At 38.6% G+C, this 12,510-nt stretch overlaps 1 protein-coding gene across 1 annotated transcript in view; it reads left to right on the top strand.

Annotated features, from left to right (window-relative positions):
- The first annotated feature begins 1,919 nt into the window (after positions 1 to 1,919).
- Ccdc172 (coiled-coil domain containing 172) overlaps positions 1,920 to 12,510 on the top strand; it is a 71,814-nt gene continuing 61,223 nt past the window's right edge. Inside the window, exons 1-3 of the mRNA XM_048423855.3 lie at positions 1,920 to 2,167; positions 2,297 to 2,440; positions 2,635 to 2,720. Of these exons, the coding sequence (XP_048279812.1) occupies positions 2,362 to 2,440; positions 2,635 to 2,720 (165 nt within the window). The 5' untranslated portion in view covers positions 1,920 to 2,167; positions 2,297 to 2,361. The remainder of the gene's footprint in view (positions 2,168 to 2,296; positions 2,441 to 2,634; positions 2,721 to 12,510) is intronic.

Genomic DNA, 12,510 nt, shown 5'->3' with positions numbered 1-12,510 from the left:
CATGTCGTATACCATTTTTATTTGACATAAATTTAAATAATGCCAACCTTGCTCTGTACATTATGGGGTACAATCAGCATGCATCGCTATAAGAGAAAATAGTCTCAACATTATACAAAATGTATGAATAAAGTTAGATTTTAATATCTTAATGTTGCTTCAATTCATTATTATGAAAATGGTAAAATTTAAATTGCAGGCTTACATAGTTATGACTGTTTCAATAAACAAAATTAAAATTTAAAACCCAGCTAATATCTATAGCTGTAATACATCCGAGAAGATTCCACTAAGATTTAAGAGACTAGAATGTTCTGGGGTGTCCGGAGGACCGCGGAGCATGAGGATGGCGCTTCTCTGCCTGGGCCTTCTCTTGTTCTCAAGTCTGAGAGAGGCAGGCAGGCTTCCCAAGGCCTCCCAGAAGTCACTCTGCCAACCTTCAGTGCAGATAGAACATACTAAATGGCAGAGTATGAGTGTAACTATGCTTATGATGCAATAAGAAAATTACAGCTGAATCCAAAACTGAATTCAAGGCTCTCAATCCCTGATTTCTTGGTTTCAGTCTACTTTCATGTACAAAGTGTGCCTCTTCGTGAGGCACAGGATCCGAATCCTGAATTGTCTCTATTGTAGGCATCACACCTGACTATGGACAAGTCACTTAGGTCTCTGTCGTTTAAGTAACAAAAACAGAATGTGCGTCTTGATTAAAAGAATCGACACACATCAAGATATCAGTTGGTGACTGAACTCGTTTATTAAATTCATTTTTTATTAAAATATTTTATGTCTGTCTCCTGAACTATACTAGAAAATGAATGACAAAAGTCATCTGAAATAGACTGAGCTCAGAAATGGAGCACTTTGAAGATAAATAATATTGAGTATTATATAATCTAATTATATAATAACAATTATGTGATTGGGTATTACATAAGTAACGAAATAAGATTATTCCTCCTTATTCCTGAGACTTCAAGGTTGTTAATTAAAAAAAATGCTTGGCAAGAAAGGTTACCCAAAAGACTTGTAAATTTTCTTCATTATTTGTTCTGAATAGCTGAGTAATTCTTTTCTACTTCATTGCAGTTTTCAATATGTATTCTGTTAGTTTAAACATTAAATTTCATGCAGACACAACTTAATGAAAATTAAGGGTAGAAATTCAGAATTGGTTAAAATTTATAACTGATTATATTATGGTATTAGTGGGCTATTAATTAAGCCTATTGTATGTGACAAAATTTGCATTTACCTCATTTTACTTAATTTTAAGCAATTCAAACTAGAAGTTACTTGTAAAAAGTCTAGCCAGTGTCAATTTTACATTTACAATAAAGTCAAAAGTTTATCACAATGTCAATATTTTGACCTACCAAAACTGAAATTTTTTTTAATTAAAAAAAAAATCTCACTCAAAAGTCCCAAAGGTGTCTTTCACATTTAAGCTTTAATTAGCAACCACTTTGGTCTCTGACACACATTGTACAGGTATTGAAGTGTTAATATTACCAAGGCTTGATTACAAAAGGCAACGATTAATTTTGGAGGAGACAAAAAAGATGATGCCCTGATTACAAAGGATGATTAAGGGGGAATGTCAGACATTGTACATTTGTAGGAGTCTTTGCTAGCCTCCGAGGGTAAAACATTGCAAAAGTTTTTATTTAAAACCCTGGGTCCTTTGCACTTTATAACACTGGTGTCTGTTTCTTGGGTACTGGGCTTCCCAGATCTACCAAAGGCCCAAGCCTCTGAGCGCAGAAAGGCTGAAGATGGCCTCGCCGGTCTCCTGTAGTTCACTTCTCACGAGGCCAGCATGAGGCTTCTCCCCTCCCCCCCCCCCCCCAGTCCAGTTCTCGCGAGACCAGCACGAGGCCTTCTCCTCCTGGGTCCAATTCTCACGAGACCAGCACAAGGTCGTCTCCTAATGGGTCTAGTTCTCGCAAGGCCAACACGAGGCCAGCACGAGGCTTCTCCTCCCGGGTCCAGTTCTCGCGAGACCAGCACAAGGCCTTCTTCTCCTGGGTCCAGTTCTCTCCAGGCCAGCACGAGGCCCACCCGAGGGGAAGCTTCCCGGAGAGGAGCGGGAAGCTTAGCCCTACAGAGGTTGCTGTCCTCCCCCTTGGCTTCTCCGGGGCAGCTGTGCCCACCACAGAAGCAGGCAAGGCTGGACACCCTGAGGGCATGGCAGAGAGGAGAGGCCGGAGGAGCAAGGCCAAGGCCCTGGCTGCAGCCCTGCCGGCAGCCCAGCTGGGCACCGCCCTTGAAGCCTTTTGCTTGTGTTTTCCAGGATCCTCAGGCTCCGGTATAAAATATTTAAAGGCGCACGAAGGATCCACAGGAGCCGCCAACGAGATGAGTCTGGAGTCGTTGTTTGAGCACATCATCTTCACTGAGCACCAGGCGGAGGAGAGCCGCAGGGCGCTGCGAGAAGGTCAGGGGCCCTGGCCTGTGGGGCCTTTTGGAGCTGGGTGTGAGGAGCAGAGGAGGGAGGGGAGGTCTAGGAGGGGAGTTTGCAATCTGGAGGGAACGGCAGTTGAAAAGTCACATGCCAACTGCTTCTGAGATGGGGACTTGAGACTCAAGGTGCATGTGAGTTAAGATTTTGTGCGCTCGCGTGTGTTGCAGTGAGATCAGAAATTACCAGATGTCGTGGGAGGATTAAGAAAGCGACAGAGGATCTCAATGAAGAGAAAGTCAAGTTGGAATCCAAGGTGTGGATGCTTAGAACATGCTAATTTTTGCTTGAGAATGTATCTGATCTTGGCTTTGGGAAAAATTTCACTGTTTACTTATCCTTCAAACTCGAGAATTAAATACTGTAGTTCTGCGTTGTCTAATATTTAAAGTTCTGAATCCGGCGGTATCTTTAGTTTTTAATAGGAAGTGGCCCCAAAGAAGCCAGCCTTAAATAACGAATTCATTGTCCATTTTGTGCGATGGCTAATGTTTATAAGAGAACACAATGTCGTTGAAAGAATAATTGTTCAATAAGTAGTTAGTGCAGCATATAAATTTTAAATGCTAAATAATTTAAGTGTGCTCTATGGATGTAATGGATTGCTTGTATATTTCAGTGCGTATTGGCTTTCTGCTTCTCAGTTCACTACCACAGTTTTGCACATGCCTCATCTACAAGTATCCTTTTCTCACTCTCATTTCTCCTTCTGATGCCTTTGTAAAGTCCTGGGTTTTAAAAAATAGAACCAAGGGAGTCTGCTAGCTTCAGGAAAGATTCTGAGCTATGGGTAGAATTTCGGGGAAGAGATGTAGTAGGAGAAACCTTTTGTAGCAAAGGGAGGGGCCAGATCTGCCCCAGGAACATTGAGGGAGGACCCTATACCCCAGCAGAGGGCTGGTGCATACAGTGGGAGAAAAACGTTTCTGGATTTGACAGAGAGGGGCAATAAAAGTGCTTTTAGGGGGCTCTTTGTACCCTGATCACAAAGATAGGGACAGATAGTGAAGATGGGTAGGAGGACACAGACATTCAAGATAGTGTTCCAAAACCTAAAGATTAACTACACAAGCAGTGTGCATAATCTGGTTACTTAGTTACTATACTTTGTCTATAAAATATTCATTTTCTTACATACTGAATATAAATGTATATGTAAATTAAATATAAATTTGTAAATTATCACTCTAATTTAGCTTACAATTGTGCAGAATTTTAAGTTTTCTGTGAATAATATAATTCTGGAGCCTTCATCCCCTCAGTGAGTGTCCATTCTTCTTTCTCCATCTTGCTCATACATCATAAAGCCCTCCCTGGATAGCTATGTAAAATTCCTTTACCAAGCATCAACACAGACTCATGTTTTCTGTCTTTGAGAGGAACATTCTTAAATTTATTTTTCTTATCCACCTTTATTTTCCTTGTGTTTGTTGCTTAGAAAACATTGTATGTGAGTGTGTTCATTACTGAGAGTGTAAGAGTAAGGAAAGAGCTATCTTAATTTGACAAGTAAAGTTTGTACATGTTTGTGGGTTCCATGTGTTCTTAACATATATTTTATAATGCCCAAATCCAGGTTAATGGGCCTGTGCCAACATTTATCTTGTCTTTGTGGTGAAAATATTACCTATCTTTGAATCTTTTAGTGTATGTTATTAGCTATAGTCACCTTGCTGTGCATAGAATGCCAGAATGCGTTCCTCCTAACTCTGAGTACTGCACCACCCATCAGTCTGTCCTTTCCTCTCCTTTCAACTAGAAGAGACTGTCTTTGAAAACATAATTTGGGGCTATTATTCATTGAGCCCTTAGCTTTTGCTTTTGCTATAATGAGAGAGAAAGTAGCCCCCAGTGACAGTGCCCAAAGCTGGTGGGATGGGCAAAACCTGGACAGTGTCATGATGTAGCTGTCTTTTCCTTGAAGAAAAATTAAGATAATTTGAAAGTTGGCAAATAGAAGGCAATGAAGAAAAGGGTCACAGAGAGAAAGAGAGACAGAGACAGACAGACAGACATCACCACCTTGACACTTGCCTGTCTTGGCAGCTAATAGTGCTCATGTCCTGAGTACTGTCCAAAGGCCACATTAACTCCTTTAGTTCTGGTAGTCATGCTGAGAGGAGGAGCCGTCATTCCGCTTTTGCAGGTGAAGAAGCTGAGTGTTGAAATGACTTGTCTGTAACATATAAAGCCAAAATAACTACCACAATAAAAGACACAATTGATTAAGGAAAATACAACTCTATTAAAACAGATTCGTGAGCTCATCCTGAGCATTCTTTCATGACATGTAGTAATGCGTCTGAAGCTTTGCATCTGGGGCAATATTCTTTAAAGGTCACCTCTATAAGTTTTTGTATAAAGTGCATTTTTCTGGGATTGGTGAAGATATTGTCCTGACAGAAGATAGTAAAAATTTTATTTTCAATGCTTTTTCTTTTGTGAGATAATTTATTATTCTTTGTAATACTTTCTTTGTTAGCTATCTGTTTTACCTGATAATAGAAATGTGGTGTTGACATCTACACACACTAAAGAAAATGTTGATTTAATTGTTTGTGCCAGAGAAAATACAGCAAATCTCTACTATTGTTTAAAAGCATTAATTGAAATTACTAATTAATATAGGCTCATAAATGTTCATTGCTTTTTAATCAGCTCATATACATGGGTAATAATCTAATTGTATCTTACTAATAAAACTAGCATATGAGGGTCACAGTTCATACAACATTAACTTGTAGTTGAGGTAATTTGATTTATAATTAGAGTCAAGATGGTGTGTATGTATGAAGATTTTAAAGTGGAATTAAGATTATATTGTAAATGAATAATGGGAAGAGCTAAAGTAGTAATTATAAATTGATTCTCTGTTTTTTTTAATCAGAGTTAATTATATGTCTGCCAATAACAATGAAAATATATTTACTTGAATATTTGACTTGGTGCTTATTGACCCATTTATCAAGCAGAAGCAGCATGAAGAGAAGCTAGAACATGACCTCACTAGAGCAATATGTTAGCTATTGTATATTCATATATCAAAAACTATTTGAGCATTTATTTAGGAAGTTGCATGTGGTCAAAAATATACTTGGAAGTATAGTATTCTTTTTTCCTCTAATCTATAGAACCTAGGTAGCATGTAATTAGAACTTGAATGATAGCATTTGCGTTTCAGGGCTGATGAGTCTTTTAAAATATATGGTTGCAAAAAGTCTCAGAGTGTATGAGTCTTGAGCTGGGCAGCTACAGTATGCCCAGTTAAGCTTAGTACTGTGAAAACAGAAGCTAGGAGAATGCTGTGGTTGCCTTAATGTTCACTAGTCTGCCTAAAGCTGTCAATGGAAGGGTTTGTAGTGTGGATGTAAGAGGAACTAAAATTAAGGCTTAGAGAACTAGTGTAGTTTCTTGGAAGCAACCCATTGAGTTTCTTATATGTAAAAAATGGCATGTAATTATAGTTTGGGTCGTTTTTGTAAACATATAAAACCCAATACTTCTCCATACTCCTGTGAGATGGGTAAATGAAGGAAAAGATTAGGCTAATTACCATATTTGACATATTTTGCTGGATAAATATCTTTTTCTTTTTTAATTTTGTGATTCTAGTATAAACAATATCTTGACCTCTCCTTTCTCCCTCCGAACCATTCCATAAGCCTCCCTACTGTCCTTCAAAATCATGTCCTACTCTTTTACTGCATGCCTGTGTGTATGTGTGTGTATGTATGTATTCCTAAAAGTAACCTGCTTGGTCTGAATGTTACTTGTAGGTATGCAGAAACACCTTAAGAACAATAAAATAATGTTTTATGAATTCTAAAGAAAATATATTAGAATGAAGTAATAAAATTGCTCCAGTTGTGTTTTTTATATAAATGTAGACATTCTTCCATCTGGTAAGGTCAGTCAGTCTCTCAGAGCTTGAGAAGTCATCTTTTGGTACTGAATTATTAAATCAAGGAAAGAATAAAACCATAAATTATTATATATTACATATTATAAGTTATTATCAATTTATAATATTAAAACAGAAGGTTTTAGTTGAGGTGATGTTTTCTTTTAAAATTTGTGTATTGAAGAAAATGTTTTATACTGCTTATACTTAATTTTTTAATTGATATAAATTTAGTTAAGGACATAGATGAAAGAAGACTCTTGTTAGCTCATTGCACAACAGAGATTCTGCTGAAAGAACATTAGGGTGCTGCTGGCTCGTGTAACTGGAGATTCATGACTTTCTCAGCTGTCCTTGTGTCAGGTCACCAATAGCAAATACCTTGCCTTTGTGGACTCACTGAACAATAGTTAGTTGTTGTTGTTTCCACATGAGATAGAGGTTCAAAAGGGTGTTACAGACCATTTGTTAAAGCTCAAGTATTAGCTTGTTCTGCGTGTGTTGTCATCTGTTCCATGCATCCTTCCTGAGCACTGTTCTGGTCCTCGGCAGTGTTCCTGAAGCTTGGAAGAATAGAGACCAGTAATTGGTGCTCTACCGTGCAGCCCAGTGTTTAAGAGTTTTAGGAGGAAAGTCCTCAAACATTTCAACCTGTTGTACAAGGGTCAGAATTTAGTATTCAGCATTGGCAGGGGAGTCTGGAGTTTTGTTTGGTTTGATAGACAGGATCTCAGTCTATACCTGGGGCTGGCCTTTGAATCCGTATCTATCCTAGGCTGTTCTTGAGCCCTTGATGATCCATGGTGTAGGAGGTCCTTATGTCCATGTGTTGCTTTCATTTATGAGTAAAGAAATTGCCTTGGCCTGTTGATAGGGCAGAACTTAAGTAGGCAGGGAAGACAGAACTGAATGTTGGGAGGAAGAAGGGCTGAGTCAGCGAGATGCCATTTACCCACCACCAGAGATAGACGTGCTGAGACTTTGCTGGTAGGCCACAACCTCATGGTGATATACAGATTAATAGAAATGGGTTAAACTAATATGTAAGAACCAATAAGAAGTTAGAGCTAATGGGCCAAGCAGTGATTTAATAAATATAGTTTCTATGTGATTATTTTGGTTCTGGACACCCAGGACAAACAAGCGGCCTTCCTGTTACAAATTGGCTTATCTCTGACATGGATCCTCTGCCTGATACAGAAGCCAGTTAGAATCTTTGCCCATAAGCCACTGCAACATGGCCATACACAAATTAATAGAAATGGGTTAAATTAATATAAGAGTTAGCCATAAGAAGCTAGAGCTAATGGGCCAAGCAGTGATTTAATGAATGCAGTTTCTGTATGGTTATTTCGGGGCTAAGCTAGCTGGGCAGCCGGGAACCATCAAGTGGGCTCCTCTTACTGCCTCAGCCTCTTGCCCCAAATGATCTTTTAGCTAAGGAGGAATTACTCTATGCGAATACTTTTAAAGCCTGTCAGGATATAAAGTGAACTTTTTTTTTTGAATAAAGATTAGTGGTAGTTTGGGATACCTGGAGAAAGCTCTGAAATGGGGCCGAAGACAAACTAGGTTCCTATTACAAGGAGTATAGCTTCTCAATCCCAAGTGTCAGGTGTTAGTATAACATTGCTGGTGGGAGTGCAAACTGGTACAGCCCCTTTGGATATCAGTACAGCAATTTCTCAGTAAATTAGGAAACAACCTTCTTCAAGATCTAGCAATACCACTTTTGAGTATATACTCAAAGGATGTTCAATTGTACCACAAGGACATGTGCTCAACTATGTTCATAGCAGCATTGTTTGTCATAGCCAGAACCTGCAAACAACCTAAATGCCTCTCGGCCGAAGAATGGATAGGGAAAATATGGTACATTTATGCAATTGATTACTACATAGCAGAAAAAAAAACACCACAGTGACATCTTGAAATTTGCAGGCAAATGGATGGATCATATTGAGTGAGGTAACCCAGACCCAGAAAGACAAATATCATATGTACTCACTCATAAGTGACTTTTAGACATAAGGCAAAGAAAAGCCAGCCTACAATTCATAATCCCAGAGAACCTAGACAACAATGAGGACCCTCAGAGAGCCATACATGGATGCAAACTACATGGAACTTTGAAAAAGACAAGATCTCCTGAGTAAATTGGGAGCATGGGAGACAGAAGGGGAGGGGAAAGAAAGAGAGGGGAGCAGAGGAGAAATATATAGCTCAATAAAAACAATAAAAAACACAATAATTTGAAAATAATTCATCTTCAAAACATAAGATGCTAAAAAGCACCCCACAGAAGCTATGTAAGTGCAAAAGCACCAAATCTATGGAGCACAAGTCTGTCCTGTGAGGGTATGTAAATATAGTTAAGGTATAATGACATTCATGGGATGATAAATAGCACATCAAGACAGTGATTGTCCCTGTTAGGGTGGCAGAGAGCTGTAATCAGGGAAGGGTGTACAGAGCACTTAAGCTTTTGTGATGACCTTTTTTCTTAAGATGAGGGTGGGAAGACAGCTGCTAGGTCACTTTACAAAAAATACATTCCTTGAAGTTAGAAAGCAGTGATTTATAATCTTTTCACAAGGTTGTGCTGTGGTCATTGATTTTAGAACATCTTCATCTCCCCAGAAAGAAGCACTACATCTGTTAGCAGCCACCACATAGTCCCTACGCTCCCAAGGCTCACCTGCCCCACATCCTAGGCCATCCACTTCTGTTGCCTGTGGACATGCTGTACAGGTGAAGGTGCACAGTAGTAACATTTTGTGACTTACAGGTGTCTCTTACAGTGTTTCTAGACTCATCCATGCTGAAGCACGATAAATGGTATTCATTTCCCTTTTGTGGGTTAATAATGTTCCTTATGTCCACACACTATTTTGTGTGTTTATTAATGACCATTCAGATTATTTAGTTGTTTTGATTAACATTGCCATGAATGTTTGTTTACAAGTATTTGAGTGAACATATATTTTCAAATCTTTTTGAGTACTCCATCTAGGAGTGGAATTGTTAGGTCACATGGGACCTTTGGACTGTTTTCTATTTGATATTTTTTTCTTCAGGAAATGTGGGATGGTTTTCACATCAACTACACACTTTTACATTTATACCAGTGTGTGTGAGGCTCCATGTCTCTGTTCTTCTCAACACTTTCTACTTTCTACTTCACTGGGCTTTTAAAAAACTGTATTCCTGCATGTGTAGTGTGGTGCTTTACTGTGGATTGTATTTTTGATTCCTAACTGACACTGACCGAAGACCCTTCTAGGTGCTTGTTAAGTATTTGGCATACTAATTCTTGGTATGGGCTCCTGATAAATACCATATATATATATATGTGTGTGTGTGTGTGTGTGTGTGTGTGTGTGTGTGTGTGTGTGTGTGTGTGTAGTACCTGATAAATACTTGGGACTGGTTCTTCTGTGAGTAGACCTGACCTCTATAATGTCACAGCTCCTTTTCATGGTCAAAGAATTACAATGATTGCCTTCAAATTAAAGAAAATATTATATATGGCATTTATTGGACTTCTTCTTAGTGCTGTCTTCATGACTTGGAAAAATCCAAAGAATATTTAGAATAACAGTTCAGATCAGACTATAACAACACGCACATTAGCTCTTCTGATGCAGTAGATTGTAAACATCCAAGTGGCATGCTTAGTGGCTTGTATCCATAGAGTAGAAAATCCATTCAGCTGTTCCTAATTGTAAAATCCAGGATTCTGCTTCCATTCCTATTTTCAAAAGAAGTATTCTAAATAAATTGTATATCATGAAACATCAGCCCTGGTTTGAATAGAAAAAAATGATCTCCTTGAACTAGGAGGAAAATACTTTAAAGTTTTGCCTCAATTTGAGAAAGTGTTATACTCAATTTTTGTTTGTATCCCCATGAGTTACAGCCCTGAAGAAGACCCTATGATCTATGAGTTTAGAAAAATTATGACTTTCACATCTCCTGAAAATCTCCAGTCATTCATAAAGTATTCACTGTACAACCTCTAAGTTACGCTGTGATTGGTAAATAAATTACGATACCATCATCTGTCTGTCTATCTGTCTGTGCATGTGTGTACGTGCTGTGGAGACCAGAAGAAGGCACCGGAGTGGAGCTGCAGTTATAAGTGGACGTGAGCAGCCTGGCTTCTGTGCTGGGAATGTAACTATTTCTTCAGCCCTGTGACACCTTTATTAATAACGACTTCACTTCTCTAATGCTAACTGTAAACTCAAGACTTTTGAGCTTCTCATGGAACAGAATTAGTTTTTCCTATAATTCTTCAAAGAAAGACTTACCATGCTTGTCATGAGAATTATCAAAAACTTGGAAACAGGCAAGAGGAGTGTGGGTTCTGGGAATAGAAATCAGGTCTACTGCAAGAACAGTATTTACTTTATCATGTGGTAGTCCCCTCTGTGTGCTGTGATTACCATTAATGAATAAAGAAACTGCTTTGGACCTTTAGCAAGGCGGAACTTAGGTAGGCAGGGAAAGCTAGGCTGAATGCTGGGAGAAAGAAGGGCGGAGTCAGAGAGAAGCCATGGATCCTCCAGAGACAGTCACTGGAAACACGAGGCGATATACAGAATAATAGAGATGAGTTAGTTTAGGATCTGAGTTTAGCCAGAAATATGCTTAAGCTATTGGCCAAACAGTATTGCAAACAATATTGTTTTCTAAGTGGTTATTTCGGGGCTAAGCGGCCAGGAACCAACAAGCAGTGCCCTCCTCCAACAACTTTAAGCTTCTGAAACATCTCTCCAGCCCCCTGTATGTATGTATGTATGTATGTGTGTGTGTGTGTATGTATGTATGTATATGTATATATATATTTACATTACTTAATACCAGCCTATTTTCCTCAAATAATTTGCATTTTTCTCTTTATTATACTTAGGGTCTCTCCATGAATATAGATCAAAAGCAATTTTTGTACCTGCATAGTATTCCAATAAACGTTGTGCCGTATTTTAGTTAGCTGATCTCCTACTGATAGTATTCACTGCTGTGTTAATAAATTACTGCCATTACATCTCTGCATATTCTGATTTTTTTTAGGAGAACACAACTCAAATTGTATCAACAAAGACATATTTTTAAGGCCTTTAAGACATTCTCCCAGAATTATTCCAGTGAAAATTGCCAAACATCATTTATATACTTGAAATTAATAAGTTGTTAAAACTTAAGAATATTGCCTCCTTTGAAGTTTTAATTTGAATGTTATTAACTTACAACGTTTTTAATTTCTTATAGATTCCATTTTTTAATGCTATACCTATTACCCTTTACCATTTAAAGCTTGGCTTATGGTATAGTTTTCTCATTAGAGTTTGTAATTTTTATGTTGTTAGAATCTTTGATATTACTTACTTTAATATTTATTCATGTATTTGCATCTGAACTTTTTTCAGTCTTAAGAAAGCCTGTGACTCTACAGGATTTTAAACAATGTCTTTTTCTGGTACTCTAAAGGGTCTTGGAGAAGAAACTTCCAGGGTGAATGAATGACAATTTTATGCAAAAGCTGTAGAGGAAGTGGTCTGGCACGTTTAAGGAATGGCCAGGAAAAACAATAGGTCAGAGAAGGGAGAATGAGAGAGAGATTGTGGGAGGTTGGAGAGTGATGGGTGTGATGTGCAGACCTGACAAGGGTTTCTATACTAGTCCTTCTTTTTCTTGCCACGTTAGAGCTATTGTGTCCTGATGGGACAGCTGTGGTTCAGAAATGCAAAAGTACCTGCTTTGTAAAAAGGCAGGATGGCCAATGCCTTTAATCTCAGTGCTAGGGAGGCAGAGTCCTTGGATCTCTAGAAGTTTGAGGCCAGCCTGCTGTACATACGGAGATCCTGGCCAGTCAAGGATTCATAGTGAAACCTGTTTCAAAGGAAAAAAAAAGAGAAAAGCTAAAGCCTTAATGTCTGCTACAGTCTGCTCATTGATGCATTCTGGTCTTTGAAATGTTTTCTGTTGGGGCTGCCATGACCCCAGGGTTCCCCTCTGTCCTTGTGTGATTTTAGGGATGTGAGATCTGCAAGTCTTCCTTGTGTCTCTTATGAAAAGTTGCCTCTTTTGCTTTTGGAAAGCATCTGACCAGCACAGTGCTGGATGCTCGAGGCTGAGCTGC

Source organism: Myodes glareolus, chromosome 7 (genome assembly GCF_982192425.1).
Source record: "Myodes glareolus chromosome 7, mMyoGla1.1, whole genome shotgun sequence".
Classification (NCBI taxonomy): domain Eukaryota; kingdom Metazoa; phylum Chordata; class Mammalia; order Rodentia; family Cricetidae; genus Myodes; species Myodes glareolus.
The sequence above is the reverse complement of the archived record's forward strand: the minus strand, read 5'-3'. Positions and strand labels throughout refer to the sequence as shown.